The 17,959-nt window shown below is 55.7% G+C and overlaps 1 protein-coding gene across 2 annotated transcripts; it reads right to left on the minus strand.

The window, feature by feature from the left end:
* Positions 1-8,423: 8,423 nt before the first annotated feature.
* On the minus strand, positions 8,424-17,371 carry SAXO4 (stabilizer of axonemal microtubules 4). Of its 2 annotated transcripts, none has more exons than XM_086383569.1 (14): positions 17,287-17,371; positions 16,627-16,764; positions 16,337-16,454; positions 15,927-16,080; positions 14,466-14,594; positions 13,495-13,558; positions 12,944-13,056; positions 12,513-12,572; positions 12,295-12,381; positions 11,853-11,966; positions 11,673-11,767; positions 9,312-9,476; positions 8,727-8,818; positions 8,424-8,527 (listed from the first exon to the last, which is right to left on the minus strand). In XM_086383569.1, the coding sequence occupies exons 2-13, from the start codon at positions 16,733-16,735 to the stop codon at positions 8,740-8,742; spliced, it is 1,287 nt and encodes a 428-aa protein (XP_086239695.1). In that variant the 5' UTR covers positions 16,736-16,764; positions 17,287-17,371; the 3' UTR covers positions 8,424-8,527; positions 8,727-8,739. The 2 variants fall into 2 exon arrangements, with proteins under 2 accessions (XP_086239695.1, XP_086239694.1); XM_086383568.1 differs by having other exon boundaries at positions 16,187-16,454.
* Positions 17,372-17,959: the final 588 nt, after the last annotated feature.

Genomic DNA, 17,959 nt, shown 5'->3' on the forward strand with positions numbered 1-17,959 from the left:
TGTGTCAGTGAGATAACGTAGGAGCTGGGTATAATCTTGAGATAGCAACTGATGCTCCTCTGGAGGCAATTTCCTTATATCCCTTACCCTCCATTCAGATGCTAAATTGGCTTCTCAAATTCCACTCTCCAAAGGAAACTCAGAACAAAGAGTCAAATCCTTGGCTTTAAGTTGCAAAAGAGGCTTTGAAACACAGAGCAGGTTCTAAGAGAGAAATACTTTTTGTTAAGTCAAAAAGCTAGGCTTTGAACTTGGAGAGCCGGGAGCTGATGCTGTAAGCCCTGGAGCGAGGAAGCGTGTGTCATCACAGAAGTCAAGATCCCACCCAACGGGAGCTGAGGGCTCAACAGGCAGGCAGGAGAGAAGGGGGCAGGGGGTGGGGGGGAGGAGGCAGAGCCACATTCCTAAACATGGATGCTGGCCCGGGCTGAGCCTGAGGGTGCCATGAAAAGATCCCAAGTGGGCCTTCCCTGTTGACTCAGTGGTAAAGAATCTGCCTGCCAATACAGGGGTTACTGGTTTGATCCCTGGTCCAGGAAGATCCCACGTGCCACGGATAAACTAAGCCCATGCGCCACAACTACAGAGCCTGTGCTCTGGAGCCCATGCTCCACAATAAGAAAAGCCGCCACAGTGAGAAGCTCCTGCTTGCAGCAACTAGAGAAAAGCCCACGCAGCAACGAAGACTCAGCACAGCCAAAAATAAATAAATAATATATATATATATATATATATAAAGGTCCCAAGTACGTTTGGGGAATACCAGGGCAGAGGGGATGGCACTTCTCTTAGCAGGTGTGTCCTGAGGATATAACAGCTCCTCCTACCCCGCCTGTATGCAGAAGCCTCAGTAGAAATGGAGGTGATCTGGACCCTCCCCAGAATCCACGATATCCCCCTGTTTCCTGAGGGGGAGCATCCTGAAGTTTATGCACCCCCAGGGAGGACTTGGTATGTCGGAGAGCAGGCTGATGGACCTGGAGGTGCTGAGTGTGTGGTCCAGGTAAGGCAGCTGAAGGACTGGTTGCGTGACCCTGGCAACCAGAGACCAGAGTGTCACTCTTGTTTCCAGGTAGATGCAGGCAGGACAGGTGTGGATGATCAAAGCCCACTTCACATCTGGGGGGAGTCAACCATGGACAGATGCCTCTCCCCCGGCAGCAAGCTCCAGGCAGGTATGCGCCCTCTTGGGGAAGGAGATGAAAGAGAACAGGAGCAGATCCTGACCAGACTGGATTCTCAGATGGACAGTTTTGCCAACTCCACGCTGGCACTTGCCATCTACAGCTTCCCAGCTGGCTCAGTGGTAAAGAATTCACCTGCCAAGCAGGAGACTTGGGTTCGATCTCTGGGTCAGGAAGATCCCCTGGAAAAGGAAATGGCAACTCACTCCAGTATTCTTGCCTGGGAAATTCCATGGACAGAGGAGCATGTCGGGCTACAGTCCATGGGGTTGCAAAGAGTCAGACGTGACTTAGCAACTAAATAGCAGCAGCAACAGCAGCATCTACCATTATGAGCTGATGCGACTGCTGACCTTGAATACCTCCTGGAAGGAGTTCAGGGTGAAGATCAAGAATGAGGCACTCTGTGCTCCTGCAAAAACTGGCAGAACAGGTGCTCAGATAGTTAAATATTTTCAATAAAAAAGGTTTTTTGAGTCCAGTTCTTGCATCTCTTCGTACCTAGAAAAGCACTAATATCCTTCATGGTGATGTCTGCTCCTCGTGACTAGCAGTAACCTTCACGAGATTATCAGCAACCTCTGTTAAAAAAATGGCGGGGGGAGGGGGCGGCTTCCCCTGTGATCCAGGTGGTAAAGAATCTGCCTGCAACGTGGAGAACTGGGTTCAATCCCTGGGTTGGAAAGATCTGCTGGAGAAGGGCATGGCAACCCACTCCAGTATTCTTGCCTGGAGAATTCCATGGACAGAGGAGCCTGGCAGGCTACAGTCCAAGAAAAACATGTGCTTAATTTCATGTACTCTGCCTTCATTAAAATCGCATATACACTGACCTTCCTCTCTACCTTTTTGGAACAATTTCTCAGAGCTATCTGAAATGCTGCCTCTCAGCCTATAGTCCTCATTTTGCCCCAAATAAAATTTCACTCACAACTCTCACATCGTGATTTTTTTTTCCAGTTGACAGTTTTAATTCAAAGGGGATCAAGTTGCACTGGAAGCAAAGAGATGGGTGTCTAAGTTCAGTTACAGTGAGACCGAGGTATGTTTCCAAGCTCCTGAGTATGTGCCTGTGAAATCTACATCTGCTGTGCGGAGGGGATGTCATCTATACGTGGGAACCACGTCCAAGGGGCTCCGGTTGCATCAGGAAACTTGTAGATTGGTATGCTGTTAGGGCAGTGGGGAAGGGCATCTTTTCTCATGTCCCACAGAGAGTCCTTAAGGACCAGCAGCAGCTCTGCCAGGTATGTGAAGCTCCCAGCTCACGGGAGGCATACAGCAAATGCTTATTCCCTTCTTTTTTTCTTAAGTCTTTCTTGAATTTGTTACAACATTGCTTCTGCTTTATGTTTCCAATTTTGGCTCCCAGGCATGTGGGATTGAACTCAAATCCCCGACATTGGAAGGTGAAGTCTTAACCACTGGGCCACCAGGAAAGTTGCCTTGTTCCCTTCTTGATGGTAACCCATATGTGAAGGACATTTGAATTCTTTGGGCCTCCCAGCAGTCTCTTGAGTGGGAGAACCCCAAATGCTTTACCAAACAGAACCCACACATCCTACTATGGAAGCTGAAAACTCTGGGAACTCCCAGCCTCCCTGGTAAGTTGGCTGCAGCCATCCAGCACAAGTACCTGTTCCAGATTTTGAATCGGATATGAGAGATGCAGAGCAGAAGAGACTGTGTGGAGTCCCTTCTGAGGATGTGTGGGGGCGGCGGCAGCAGGAGGAACAGAGTCCAGGCTCCTGCAGGGAGGGAGGCACGTGCTCTCAGGGGGCCCAGGTCCATGGGGCGATTTTGATCATGGTTCTTGGCTGGGTAGCCTCTAACCTTTATTCTCAGGTCCACCTGAAGATTTTGTGAGCTCCAAAAGCCTTTTAATAAATTTCTTATAGCTTAAATAAGCTGAAGTTGGTTTCTTTTTTCTTTCTTTTTCTTTACTTTATTAAAGAATATTTATTTATTAATTTGGATGCATTGGGTCTTAGTTGCAGCATGCGGGATTTTCATTGCAACACGGGGGCTTAGTTGTCTAGCGCCTTGTGGGATCTTAATTCCCCGATCAGGGATCATACCTGCATCCACTGCATTGGAAGGTGGATTCTTAGCCACTAAACCACCAGGGAGGTCCCCGAAGTTGGTTTCTGATGCTCGCAAAGAGCTGTGACTGCTACCCCGCATGGTTGGAGCCCTAAGTGAGTCACGTGATCACAGTGGAGGGCCCACTGTCCCGGACCCACAGGGCCTTCACTGTCATAACTAGGAGGCCCCACACTGCCAGATCCTCCTCCTCATATATGCTCAGGAATAAGTCTGCCCAGGTTCTTCAATACCAGCTTCCCACACCTGGTGCCAGAGCCCACCAGGAGAAAGAGGATCTGCAGCAAAGCTGTCCTGCCATGGGGACCACACCTCGCTGGGCCCAGAGCCTCCTAAAGCCTTTTTTGAGCACAGCTTTTTCAGGATCTTGTCCAATCTCTCTTCTTAGAATCCCTGTCTTAGATGCCTTCCTGGCCTCTTTACCTAAGGACCTCTGAAGTGTACACACACACACCCCACTTCAGCAAATAGTGAAAGTGAAAGTTGCTCAATGGTGTCCAACTCTTTGTGACCCCATAGGCTATACAGTCCATAGAATTCTCCAGGCCAGAATACTGGAGTGGGTAGCCTTTCCCTTCTCCAGGGGATCTTCCCAACCCAGGGATAGAACCCAGGTCTCCCACATTGTAGGCAGATTCTTCACCATCTGAGCCACCAGAGAAGCTTAAAGCCCCATGCTTTTCAGCAGCTGCAATCCAAGACCCCCAGTGCAGTGATGTGATGGGAAAGACCATGTATTCCTAGCAGAGACTAAGCCATGAGCCTCTGGGAGCTGGCTGCACCCCTCTGGCTCAGGCTGAACTTATTTTCACAAAGGTCTTTGCAGCAGTGAAGTTTTATGACTCAAAGAACTTTCTTGGCAAACCTTGTCTGTAGCAGCATCTTGAGAAGCAAGGAGTGTCGGGATACCTGGAGCAGGAGAACTCAGCAGGCCCTCCTCTGACCTCGAAGAGAGACCTCAGCAGGAGAGGGGTTTCCGGAGTCTGATGCCTCCAAAAATATTTGCTGCTCAGGGAACATTTCCATGGGACTGGGGACCTCTCAGGACAGTCAGAGAGGAAGTTGGGGGTCGGATCCTGCCTTTCAGGCCCCCATGTCTCTGTGTGTAGCAGCCTCCCCATGCAAGGCTTCCCACCACCCCCCAGGCTTCCAGTTCCCACCAACCAGTGCCTTTTCCCAGCTGGCCAGCTGTCAAGCCCGTGAGCTGGTGGATCTGTAGGTCGCCATGTGACCCGGGCCAGATGGTGCCCATCAACATCAGCTGCCACGGTTCTATAATGGCACCAGCCTTACACACGTCTGCCTGCCGATCACACAGCACCCAGCACCTGTCTGCATCCTGCCGTCTGGGGCTCCACTCCCCCACACCCATGCCATCAGCACAGCACCCACCTGTGTCCCCAGACTTCCCCCGGAGGGAGGTCCCTCTGCATTCTTGCTCAAAAGATGAAGGCCCACAGAATGTTCCCAGCTCCCAGCAGGCTGTGGGGGCTTAATAAAGAATAATCATCCTCATTGTTGATGACACCTCAGAACAGTTTCTAAAATTTCAGTGGGGGGTGGGGAGGATTCAATATGGTAGCGGATTCAATGTGAAAGTCGTTCAGTCGTGTCCAACTCTTGGTGACCCTTCCATGGACTGTACACTGTACAGTCCATGGAATTCTCCAGGCCAGAATACTGGAGTGGGTAGCCTTTCCCTTCTCCAGGGGATCTTCCCAACCCAGGGATCACCTGCTGAAAGGAGAGACTGTCCTGGTTACAGGTGAGCAGAGGCCCTTCCAGGCCTGGGGAAATTGGCCTGGGAGAATTGTCCTCAGAGATAGCACCCCCTTGAGGGGCCTCCGGGTAAGGCTGTCCAGGTGGATCAGCTACCCAAACTCTCCCAGACAAGCGGAGGCCTGCTGGCAGAGAAGAGACCAGAGGAGGGGCCCGTCCAGAGCCAAGCAGGAGGGGACAAAGGTCAGACCCTGTGACAATTTCAAATCCCCACTTCTATCTGGGACTTGGGTTTCCTCTGCTCCAGCATCAGTACAGCTATTCATCGCATGCTAAATTCTTTACACACGTCATCTCATTTAGCCCACAGGGTGAGCTATATTATATTAGCTGTAGCTCAAATGATCAGCTGGAGGAGGGAGGCAGCCTCAGGGTTCAGGGAGCTGGAATTTGGACCCAGGGAGTCTGATTCCACAGCTCAGGCCTAGACAGGTACCCTCTGTGGACAGCCCTGGCCCAAGGGAGGACAGGGTGCTGGGCTGATGCTAGCTGGGGGCAGGCTAGAAACTCGAGACTCAGAGGGGTGAGGGCCCAGGACCCTGAAAACGAAACTACATCATCAGTTCCCACATTCACCTGACAGCCCAGAGGAGACTGACGAGGCAGAGGCCAGTCCCTCCCACGTGGTTTCAGTAACACAAATAGCCACAGGGCGAGAACATGTCCACCCCTCCTGCCCTGACAAGGCACAGAGGACTGCTTGGCACTGATCCTACTGTGGTCCTGGAACCTGCCAGGGGTCAAGGTTGGAATGTGGGGCCCTCAGGCCACTGCAAGGGAACACAGTTGGGGCTGGTCAGAGGCCAAGCCAGAGAAGAGAGCAACGGGGCACACTCAGAGGGAGAAGAGGTGACCTGGGGGCAAAGCACAGCGGTGCCAAGGGCCACAGCCATGGCATCTGGGCAAGGAGGCGGGGCCCACGCAGTCTCCATCACTGGGCCACAGAGATTCAGGAAGCCTGTGCTACTGACCTCCTGGTGTCGGGCAGGTGACACTGAGAACCCACATCTGGTGCCCACACCAGCAGGAAAAATTCATTCATTCATTCATTCAATTATTTAATATTTACTGAGTATCTGCAAGGGTGCACACACTGCCCCTGGCTTTCCGTGTGAACAAGACAGACACGGTCTGCGCCCTTTTGGAGCCTCATAATGGAGGAGAGCGGCAGAGAAGGGCCCTGCAGCATGGCCATCAAGGCCCCTTCCCCTGCCTTCCCCACAGGGATGCCCACCTCTCACCCTCCCTTGCTCCCACCCCCGACCGAACATTGGGCTGACCCCTCCCTGGAGTCCTTGCCCACAGGCTTCCCTGGTTCAAGGCCCATGACTGATTACTCTGCCCATTACTTCAAAGTTCGATCCCTTTGAGGCTCGGGGAGGAGGGCAAAGGCCAGGAAGCCAGGTATGACTTGGAATCAACTCACTCTTCCACCAGGCGACTTCTACCCTGGGTTCCCACTCCGCCGCTCTCCAGCAGGCCCCCTCCCACAATCCTTAAGACAGGGGGACCTGGGCCAGTTGCTCTACCTCTCTGTGTCTGCTTCCTTATGGAAAGATGAGGAAACCTGTGTCCTGCGCCAGGCAGGGGCTCTAGAGTCACCTAGGTTTGACCTTGACCCCCTGCTGGACTCCTGTCCTGCCACCCCACCCTCTGGGCCACCCTATCCTCACACAACCCCTTGGGCTGGAGCCCAGGACCCAGACAGGGAGGCCAGGATGGGCTGCCTGAGAGCTGGGGGGAGAAGGCAGGGGTAAGGGGAGCCCAGGGGTGGAGTCCACAGCCCGGGCTCAGGAAACATTGTGGCGGGGGTGGCCCCAGGCTTGGAAACGGAGTTTAGCACAGTGAAGCAGGAGGTGATGGAGAGGGAGCATCCTCCAGCTCTGGTGTCTGACACCGTAAGCCCTGTTGAGCTAGCAGAGGCAGGGCGAGGAGGAAACACGAGCTGTAACAGGACACGGCTGAGGAAGGACATGGAGAGGTGAAACTGGGTGAGGAGTGCGCGTGTGTGTTTCCATCTGCCTGGACTTACCCCTGATGCTGGGGACCACGGACCAGCAGGCCCCGCCCACAGTGTGTGGGGCTGTCACTGGGTCCTGAGTTCTGTGCGTTTGTAGTCGAGATACGCTGTGTCCCGCACTCCTCTCCTCCTCCCATGCTGGAGCCAGCTGGAGCCACCCACTTCCCACATGGAACCCCACTCAGACCATGGACAGCCCCCAGGCCTGCTGCTCAAGACTCCTGAGCACAGACAGGCCCCGGGGCCGGCAGAGCTGTTCCACAGACTCCCACGCAGGGGCAGGGGTGGAGGTGGAGGGTGGGGGCCCAGCTCTCGGACCACTGTCTGCCCCTCCACCTGCTGGGCTGAGCTGCGAGGTGCAGCGGACATCCAGGACATCCCCAGAGGGGCGGCTGCTGCCTTTCTGCCCTGTCCGACTTCGAGCATCTTGAAGTCGTCCCCTCCTCTCCGGGTCTAGGCTCCTTATTTATAAAATAAGGGGCTGGTGCGAGCAGGACCACGGCGTATGGTCAGAAGGCTGGGCACTGCACAAAAGCACTGGAGGAGGTGATGGAAGGCGCTGAGAGGCAGCCCAGTTTCTGCTTTGCAGGTTGAGGGGTCTCAGGCTGCCGCACCTGAAGGAAGGGAGGCTTTTCTTCCTCCCAGAAAATTTTACTCTTCAAGTCTTGTGTTAAAGTGGGGCATCCGCCTAGAGGAAGGCTTGTTCTCATTCTCACGAAGGTACTGAGGCACCAGCCTTGCGACAAGCCTTCACCCCACCCCCAGGGCCCAGTGTCCAGGGAGACATCCATTGCGGACCCTCCTCCGTCTGTCTCTGGAGAGAGATCTCTGGGACTCTTCCTGCCTGGCTTTCCTCCCCTCTTATTTATTTATTTATTTTGGCCATGCTGTGCAACTTGTGGGACATGGGATCTTAGTTCCCCAACCAGGAATTGAACCTGTGTCCCCTGCAGGGGAATTGCAGAGCCTTTCACCACTGGACCGCCAGGGAAGTCCCCTCCCATCTCCTTTAGATTCTCCGATGTGGGCACCAGCAGGGCCCCAGCAGACCTGCTCTGATCCCCCTCCCCATGCTATAGACCCACCTTCTGCTCTGGCCTGCCCGCCCCCCACCCTGGGGGCTTCCTCCCGCCCACACTGGACAGAACACTCAGCACAGGCCCGAGGTGACCCATTCCCAGGAGAGGACACTGAGTCTGAAGAGCGAAGTGCCTTACCCAGATCATGATGGTGAGTCCAACCAGGCCTCCCTGACTCCACATTTGACTCCAGTCGTGCACCCCCTCCCCAGCCTCACCCTTCCTTTCCCAGACCCCTCTGACACTGCAGACACATTATTTGGCTTCACTGATTTTATTTCATTAGGAAAGTAGCTGGGGAGCCCCCGGGGGGATGTGGGAATAGGGACAGTAGCCGGCTCTGTCCCCTGAGGTCAGCAAACCTGTGTGAACAGAGAAGAGGCATGAAGGGCTCTGGGTGGTCCGTGCACTACTCCCCTCTCTCCTTCGATGCCCCTGACCTCCCACCTCCTATTCTGGGGCTGGGGTCCCCGGGCAGGGCTGGCCTGACTCAGGACTTAGGCTGGGGGGCTGCCCCACAGTGACCACCCCGGCACGGAGTGGGGGTCCCCAGCCCCTTACCCAGGCCTCAGGCTCAGTTGGGCGCAGTGAAGCGGCTCACGTGGCCGCTGGGAGGCGCAGTTCGGTAGAAGGGGTCCACAGAGATCAGGGTTCTGCAGGGAAGAAGCGGGTGCAGGTGAGAGAGGGGAGGGGGCAGGGAGCCCAGGCCTCCTCCCCTCTGCCTTCCCCTCTCTGCGGGGCTCAGCCCACACTGCCAAACCACAACCAGTCTTTGCCTGCCAACTCCAGGCCATTGTTGGTATAAATGTGATTTCTGAGGAATTGAATTGAGCAAAAAGAAGTCAGAGTGAGGAGACAGAACCACAGTCATTCAGCTCTGTCCCCCCCGACACCCCACCCCACCCCACCCCACCCCAATTAGCCAGGCAGGGAGCATGTCGGAGCCAGCTGAGCTCCCGGGAACAAGGAGAGGGCAGGGGAGCAGCGGTGCAGAGGAGGGGTCGCTGGGGTGAGATGGGCAGCAGAGGCAACGGATAAAGCAGTGGGGGGAAAGGTGCATCTCAGACGGACAGACAGACGCAGGAGGCAGGCAAGGCCGGGGACAGGCCGCGGGACACAGCAAAGGATGCAGCGGGGCTGCGCTACCTGCCCACGTGAGGGTGCAGGCGCCTCAGGCTCTCCGTGGGGGTGGGGGTGGCCTCCAGGCGGGTGACCGGCTGGTTGAGGGCATAGCCTCCTGGCTTCTGGGGCTGCAGGCCACCTCGAGTCCAGCCCTCGCGGTCCAGGCCCTTGGGGATGTTCTCGAAGTATCTACCATGCGGAAAGAAGGGCAGGTTGCCGTACGTTAGCCTCTGTCCACCTGGGCTGCCTCTGCGCTCTGCTCCAGCAGGAATCTCGGCTCCAAAGGAGCTCGCCCTGCTGTGGTCCTCCCGCCTCGTTGCCTTTGCCCACGCCACCTGCTCTGCCAGGCCCTCCTGAAGGCCCTGGCCCCTCACTCCCCTCTTACCCTGGAATCCTGCCCTGAGCTGCATGCCCCTCCTCTGTGGTGCCCCGGATACTGAGACATACTCAGGGGTGGAAAAGACTTTTGAGAGATGCCTCACTGAGACTTCCCTGATGGTCCAGTGGCTAAGACTCCACGCTCCAAATGTAGGGGACCCAGGTTCGATCCCCCATGCCGCAGCTAATAAGACCCGGAGCAGTCAAGTATATATAATATATAATATGTGAGTGTGTCTACGTGTGTTTGTGTGCACTTCAATCGCTTAGTTGTGTCCAATACTTTGCGACCCCACGGACTGTAGCCCACCAGGCTCCTCAGTCCATGGGATTTCCCAGGCAAGAATACTGGAGCGCGTTGCCATTTCCTTCTCCAGGGGATCTTCTCAACCCAGGGATCAAACCCACATATCTTGCATCTCCTACAGTGGCAGGCAGATTTTTCACCACTGTATGAAAGAGATGCCTCCCTGAGACTTCCCGGTGGTCCAGTGGCTGAGACTCCACGCTCCCAATGCAGGGGACCTGGGTTTGATACCGCATGCTGCAATGAGTAAGACCCAGCAGTCAAGTAAATACATACATATATATACATATGTATATATAAAGGAGATGCCTTCCTGGCCTGTGAATATCTCAGGGGTGGGAGAGGATGGGGGCTGGGAACTCCATCTCATCCATTCCCCTCTCAGCATTGGACATCTCTTCCATTTTGCCAGTTTCCACTGAGCTAGCCTAGGCTGGGTTCTGAAGGTGCCAAGATGAGTAATATGTGGGCCCAGCCCTTGAGTTTACAAAGAAGGGGTACAGAGAGATAAATGAAAAAAAAATCAGTAATCACAACCCCCGGGGTTCTGGGCGCAGGAGGAAGAAGCAGCGTGCTGATGCTGGTGGGAGCTCAGGAAGTCGGACAGGTGGGTGGAGAAGGAGAAGGTGGGGGGCTGAGGGGTCTGTAGGAGCCTGGGGAGGGGCAGGGACACAGCTGTCCCCAGTGTCCTGAGGGAGGCTCTGCCCCTCCTCCTTGCCCTCCGTGGGAACTGCAGCAGCCACGCACATCATGATCTGCTATCGGGCTCAGGCACTGCTTCTGCCCTCTGAGCCTCAGGGTTTCCATCCAAAAGAGGGGGCGTTTAGCTCCAAGGATCCAGGGTGGATGGGGAGAGCTCCCTGGGAGATGGAGGAGCTGGGGGAGGGCAGTGTAGACGCAGATGACGCATGCTGACACACAGATGACAGATGCCGTGAGGGCAGGATTTTCCTAAGAATCAATCTCCTTGCTCCCACTTGTTTGTGTGATGCCCTCCCCACCCAGTGCTGGCCTGGGCAGCCCCCACCATGGCTCTAAGGCCGCTTCCTCCTGGAAGCCCTCCTTGATGCCCAGGACACTCATCTTGCCCAGGGCTCACACAACACAGAGCTTACCTTCTGAGGGTACGTGGAGCCCTCCTGCCATGGACTTAGTGTTGTCTTAGCAGATGCTCTGTTGCACCACGTGGACCCCGTAGTACCCATTATTCCTTACCTGCCCGCCCATGGCCTGCACAGCATCTTTGGGAAGGCTGCCCCTTGGGTTGTTGAAGCCCACTTTGCCTGGGCAAGGAGGTACCTGGGATTTAACATCACCCCTGGGGACAGTTGTTAACCAAGGACTGGCAGAGGTGGGGTATAAATACCCCAGCTCTCTTACTTCTTGGCCCGGATCATTCTGAATTGTATGTTTTGCACTGGTTTCTAGAGTCTTCCCATGGGATATCTGGTTTAATAACACACTACTGTTGGCCACCGGCCCTTCCCCATCATGCTTACTCCCTCCCTGACATCCTCAGTAAAGGGCTCACACCCAACTCCTCGGCTAGGGATCTGCTTCTGGGGGGAACCACATTCATCAAGTGTTGGGTCCTCACTAATTATTGTAAACTCATTACTTGTCCAGCCTCAGTCTCCCTGTCTGTGAACTGGGTACCAGCTTCACAAACCCAGATATAAGTAATAGGGAAGGGGGCTCACCCTTGGTTGTAGGTGGTCAGGTAGCGATTATCCATGTCAGGGTCATAGGGGCTCTGGACATAGCTGGGGTTGTTAAGGCTGAACCCTGAGGGCTCCTGCACCAGAAGGTCAGAGAGGGGACTTGTCAGGTCAGGAGGGGAGTGGGGATTTGGGGCTGGGGGGTGGTACCGCAGACCTCACCTTGTTGCCCACGGTCTCCCGGCCAAGCAGGGCAACATTTGTCTGTTGCATCCTCTGGGGAGACTGGAATTGCCAATGGTTCATGCTGCTGGGTTCTGGGCAGGGAGGGGGCACCTGGAAGGGACAGAGCCACAGGAAGGGTGGCTGGGTGGCCAAGGCAAGGCAGCAGGATGGATGGAGGACAGGCAGAGAGCCCCAGCAGCCCCAGCCCCACGACGGTGTCCCTCCTCCTTCAACACCCAAGTCACTGCTTTGAACATGCTCCTCACTTTCCAGCCCCTAGGCCTTTGCCTCTCCACCCAGGGGTCCTTCCTCCGCATCTCCAAAGATCCTGATTCTTCCCATCCTGCCTGGATCAAATGCCACCGGGTCCAAGAAACCTCCCTGTCCCTTCCCTTCTGAGTTGCTCCCCGCTTTGAGGGAGCCCCCTGAGGCCACTCACTCTGGGATTCAGGGTCCTCTCATTCACTCGGCTGAAGCCCGTCTCCCGCTCGGAGCCTCTGGCCAGCACTGGCAAGAACTCATCCCCCTAAGGCAGCAAGGAAGCCCCTGGTACAGCTTCCGGCACAGCCCCCACCGCCCCACCAGAGGACCCCAGGCTGCAGCATAGACATCCCTGCCCCCCACCCCCGCCCTGGCTCCAACCCTGGCTCAGCTTACATGAGGGTGGGAAATGGGGAGAAAGTCCGACTTGGTGACACTCCGACCAGGGAGGAGGACCTGGAAAGAGGCCACAGGGGAGCATCAAGCCAGCAGAGGCAGCAGCTCCTCTATCCTAGGTACAGAGGACAGCTCAGCACCAAACGGGAGAGTTTGGAAGAAGGGAAGGAGCATGGTGCTGAATGGGAACCAGCAGGCCATGGGTCTTGTCTAAACTCCAAGTGACCTTGGCTACACTGCTTTTCTTCTTTGAACCTCAGTCTTCTCATCCGTCAAATGGGGGAGCTGACCAAAGTGGTGATTTTTGCCCAAGTTTTTTCATCTTGTGTTTAGACAAAGGCATCTGCAGCATATACATATTTAAAGCTAGAATTCCCCCAGACTGGAGGGCTGCAATCACCTTGAGTCTAGTGGGTCCCAGCCTGACTTACTGGGTCCCCAGGAAGGGCCTGGGAGGGCGGCTGGAAGACGATGGGGTTCTTGTTGGACTCTTCGGTGAAGCCAGTCTCCTCCTTGGCACCAATTGAATTCTTCTGCAAGAGATCTGCAAAAGACAGCCCCCCCTTGCTGGCCTGGGACCAGCTGGTCCCACCCATATGGCTGCCAGTGGCTCAGGGTCCCAGTAGGTGGGGAGGGAGGCAGCTCCAAGGATCTGGAGGCCTGAGCCACCAGGATCATGGGTACTGGTGGGGGCTCCAGAGTCCAGGGCAGAGAGCAGATGAGGAGAGCACAAGGAAGGGCAGGCTTCAAGCAGCCATCCTAGGCAAGTGAGTTGTCCTTTGGAGATCGGCAGGCCTAAAGCACAGAGGTCAGGCCGGGGAGGATAGTTTCCCCAAGCAGCCTGTGTGTCCTTCTTGTCTTCTGCTGATACCTCCTTTAGTGTTGTGCCAGCTCTGGGGTCCCCAGGGATTCCCTCCCCAAGGGTCGGGGGTAGGGATGTGTGGTGGGATGGTAGCTAGAGCTCCAACTTGCATCTGCCTACCCGGCTGATGTGACGGCTCCTTGAGATACTTGGAATTATACTCGGAAGTCATAAAGCGGGGGCCCTGGAACAGAGAGAATGGAGCAATGGGGCACACAAGGTGGGCCAGGGCCTGCAGGCGGTGGGGGTGGTGCTGGCTCTTCAGTTCTCTGGGCTCTGAGTAGACCTGCATGGCTCTTTGAGACAGGAGGGCCGGCAACACTTTCCCCCTACTCCCTGCCCCCACACAAATCTTTCTTTCATCCAGTGTCACAGCACCCAAAATTCCAGCATGAGAGCACAGCTCCTCTGTGACGACTGAAACTAAGTCACATCCAGGGTTCTCTGGTGGTCCAGTGGCTAAGAATCTGCCTTGCAATGCAGGGGGACACTGGTTCGATCCCTGGTCCGGGAGGATCCCATATGCCACAGAGCAACTGAGCCCGAGAGCCACAACTACTGATCCCACGCGCCGCAGCTGCTGAAGCCTGCGTGCCTAGAGCCTGTGCTCCGTAGTGAGATAAGCCACCAGAGTGAGAGGCCTGTGTGCTGCCAGCAAGAGTAGCCCCCACTCACTGCGTGCAGCAAAGAAGACCCACCACAGCCCCAAAAAAGACCTACTAAGTCACATCCCACACTGGACTCCAGGCCTGGAGCCCCTGAGAGCCAGAGCCAGGGGTGACCCAAAGAGAGAAGAGAGACTGAAGGGAGGAAGTGGGTGCTCACAGAGCACTGGGCCCCTGGAGGGGGTCAGGAGAGACGGGAGCTTGGGGATTAAACCCAAAGATACACATAAGGGGGACCACTTTGATGCTGTCTTAGAAACACCGAATATCAAATCCTTGGCTCACCCCTGTCTTTGTGTGGGCCCTGAGCCTGCACTGAGCCAGCTCCATGGGTGAGCCAGCTCAGAGCCTGTCCCAGGGAGGAAGGAGGAGGTGGGTTCTGGCCCCTCTGCCCACACAGGGCCCTCATCGGAGCCAGGCACTCACATGTCCCTCGTTCTCCCACTCCAGCGATCCCTTGTTCTGCTGCTGGTGGAGCAGGGGCGCATCCTTGGGCTCCAGCCCCGTGATGGCCTGGGGCCCATAGTCCTGGGTGTCAAAATGGACCTTCCTGACCTGGGAGGAGGGAGCAGTCAATTTCCATCCTGTTGAGGGGATGGCAATCACTTCCAAACTCTGATTCTGCCCTTGACCCCTGCAGAGGATCTGCACAGCAGCCCGAGGGTCCTTCTACAGTGAAGCTGGGCCAGGACCCTCCTCTGCTCAGAGCCCTGCAGTATCCCCACCATACCCCAGGTAGGATCCCACATCCTGACAGCAGCCCACAAGGACCCGGCTCCTCACTCTGCTCCAGTCTCCTTCCTTCCTGCCATCCCTCCTCCTGTCAGATGCTCCCGCCTCAGGGCCTTTGCACTTGCTGTCTGGACTGCCTGCTCTTCCCTCACTTAGCTGCATCCAGAGGAACATTGACCTCCCTCAAGTTTTTGTCTAATGTCACCATAGCAAGCTCTTTTCTGACCCTCCTGACTTGCAGGGGAAACTTTCACTTCTTCACTCCTTGCCCCTTCCTTGTTACATTTTTCCCTCCAGCACATATCACCTTCAAAAATAGAAGAGGTGGGACTTCCCTCATGGTCCAGTGGTTACAACTCTGTGCTCCCAATGCAGGGGGCATGGGTTCAATCCCTGGTTGGGGAACTAAGATCCCACATGCCACACAGCTTGGCCCAAAACTTAATAAATAAAAATAATAAGAGAGGTGTTTAGAATGTATGCTTGCATGAATGAATGACAGCATCCATCCTGGTGGTGGTGATGATAATAAGGAAGTGTTACTTGTTAAGTCATGTCTGACTCTTTGAGACGCCATGGACTATATAGCCCACCAGGTTCCTCTGTCCATGGGATTCTCCAGGCAAGAATACTGGAGTGGGTTGCCATTCCCTTCTGCAGGGGGTCCTCCTGACCCAGGGATTGAACCCGGGTCCCCTGCATTAGCAAACAGATTCTTTACGGTCTGAAACCCCAGGGAGGGTTTCATAATAAGGAAGACGGTCATACAATTACAGAAGTGAAAAAGATGGGGATGCCTGTGCAAAAGTGGGGATGGTGATGTGGCCATGGAGATGTGGATGGGACGGGGGGATCGTGGGACGGTGTTGAGGTTGAGGTGGGGAGGGAATAGGACTCGGGGGTGGTGATGATGGTGACGGGAGTGGAGATGGAAATGGAAGGGGACGTGATGGGGCGTAGGGTGCAGTCAAAGTGATGCAGGTGAGTGGACCCCAGCCTACAGTGGCTCCTACATGTCCAGTCATCTCAGCCTTGACCAACTCTTGGCAGTGCAGCCGCACCCTCTGGAGGTATCCCCACTCAGGCCACCCTCTAGCGCTTCCTCCACCCCAGACTCGGGCTCCCCGTCTCCCCTGGCCCTGGCCCAGCACTGACCTCCTTGATGGGGGTGACCGCACTGGCTTTCTCCCTAGAGTAGCCAGAGTTGGTCTGGTGCAAGTTCCAGGGCAGTGGGTGTGTGCCATCGGGCACCTCCAGGGGGCGGTAACTCTGACTGGTCACGGTCTGGAAATTGTTGCAGCCTTGCTCCCTGAGGGTGGGGCAGGAGCTATTAATACCGGCGCCACCTGTCTTTGTCCCCTGCGGGTCGTCCACCTCCCTCCAACCTCCCACAGCTGCCTCAGGAGTCTTCTTGCCTTTGGGTCCCAGGCTGAGGACCAGTCCCTGAGTCCCCCAGGACCCCAGACCCCAGGCGCAGAGGCTGGAGTTGGTCTGATGAGGTCCGATGGCCCTGAGGGCTAAGGCCTGGGAAGGCAGGGGGTGAGGAGGGGTTGGACAGACTGTACCCCGTGGCCGTGTTATCCAGGGCATTGAGATGCGGTTGATAGGAGACCACAGGCCGGTAATTTGATTTGTAGCCTGTGCCTCTGTGACTGCCCACGCGGGGCTTGAAATCCTCCCGACCTGCCAGACGGGAAGCAGGCAGACAGGACTGAGGGTCAGCAGGGTGGGAGAACAGTGACCGGGGCTTCCCAGGCAGGGCCAGCATACTTCACCCCCACCCCCCAAGGTCTAAAAGGCAGTCCCCATCCTGCCCCATGTGCCAGGGGTGGCTCCTACACAAAGGAGCCCTCACCGTAGGCTGTACAGTAGCTGGTGGCGTAGAATTTCAGAGGGTCTGTGCAGCCCCCCGAACTCATCTTCACATAAGGGGAGACAACCCCCAGGGGGAGTTTTCCCATCATGGTGCTGTGGGGCAGGGCCCCCGGGGGGCCTAGGAAGGAAGCACACGGAGCCCTGTAGGTCTGGCAGCCCAGCCTGCCCCAGGCCCAGGTTGTGGGGACCACAGAGGGGGTGATGGAAGCCTTCACAACGGCCTTCCTCCCAGGTCTGTGCCTTTCCACCAACACCCTCAACTGGAGAAAGGACTAGTGATCGTCAATACGTAGCAGCCTGTGTCTCATCTCGCTTTCCCCACACCTTATCATCAACCCCTCCCCCATTTTACAGCTGGGAAACTGAGGTTCTGAGTGATGAAGGCTTAGCTCACAATAGGTGGCAGAGCCAGGACTCCCCAGTCCTATGTGAACCCCCACACGCCCTCTTCTGGGGACTGAATGGCCAGACTACTGCCCTCCCTGGGAATTCTTGGCCACCCCAGCTCCGAAGCTCACTCTCAGCCCCAGGCTCCATGTCTCTCCCCTGGACTCCCCCATCCTTGCCCACCTCCCACTAGAAGTTGGCTTGGCTCTCTCAGGCTCTCTTGGGGCCCAGCCACAGTTGGCTCCACCCTTACCTGCCCTCCGCAGGGGCTCTGAGGTCGGGCAAGAGGCTGCAGGAGGCAGGAGCCGCTCCAGAGAAGCCTGAGCCCTCAGGGAGGTGGCCAGGCCAGGAGAAACAGTATGTTGCCTAGCAACAGGTGCCTAGCAACAGCGTCCCCTGGCCTCTCAAACCCTTCTAAAGCCAGGGCCCACTGGAGGGCTGACCTGGCTAAGAGAGGAGGCCAGGAGCTGCCCAGGCAAGGTCCTGCCTCTGAGGCTCCAGCCCCTATTGTGGTGTCCCTCGCCTGAGCTGAGCAGAATTGACGTCCGAGTGACACAACATAAAAGATAATCCTGAACAATCACTCGCATTTATTGAGTACCCACTTCTCACCAGGCACTTTACATCTTTTATCTCCAGGCTTCTGAGTAGCTCTTCCAGGTAGCTATTATTATCCTTCTTTTCACACAGGGAAAATGAGGCTTAGGCAAGCAAAGTGACTTGACTGGCCAGAGATCTCACAATCAGAAAATAGCAGAGTTGAGTTTCAAACGTGGGTGAGTCCAGATCCCACTCTTAAGCCTCTGGGTAAATTAATGTTTACTATGTTCTGCTAGAGCCAAATCTGTACCAAGCTCCTTTACACACATTACCTTGTATAATCCCCCAAACCACCCTCAAACTGGGTACTATTATTACAGAGCCAA

This window comes from Bos grunniens, chromosome 29 (genome assembly GCF_055505025.1).
Source record: "Bos grunniens cultivar Pamir isolate PY7600 chromosome 29, Bosgru_T2T1.0, whole genome shotgun sequence".
NCBI classification, from domain to species: domain Eukaryota; kingdom Metazoa; phylum Chordata; class Mammalia; order Artiodactyla; family Bovidae; genus Bos; species Bos grunniens.

Excerpts from the sequence above, each read along its gene's own strand:
- SAXO4 (XM_086383568.1), bottom strand. The coding sequence starts at position 16,735 with ATGATGGGAAAACTCCCCCTGGGGGTTGTCTCCCCTTATGTGAAGATG. Across the intron at positions 12,573-12,943 it reads AGGCCCTTCCTGGGGACCCA|GTCCTCCTCCCTGGTCGGAG; the intron begins GTAAGTCAGGCT and ends GCCTCTTTCCAG. Across the intron at positions 11,967-12,294 it reads AGAGGACCCTGAATCCCAGA|GTGCCCCCTCCCTGCCCAGA; the intron begins GTGAGTGGCCTC and ends TGTCCCTTCCAG.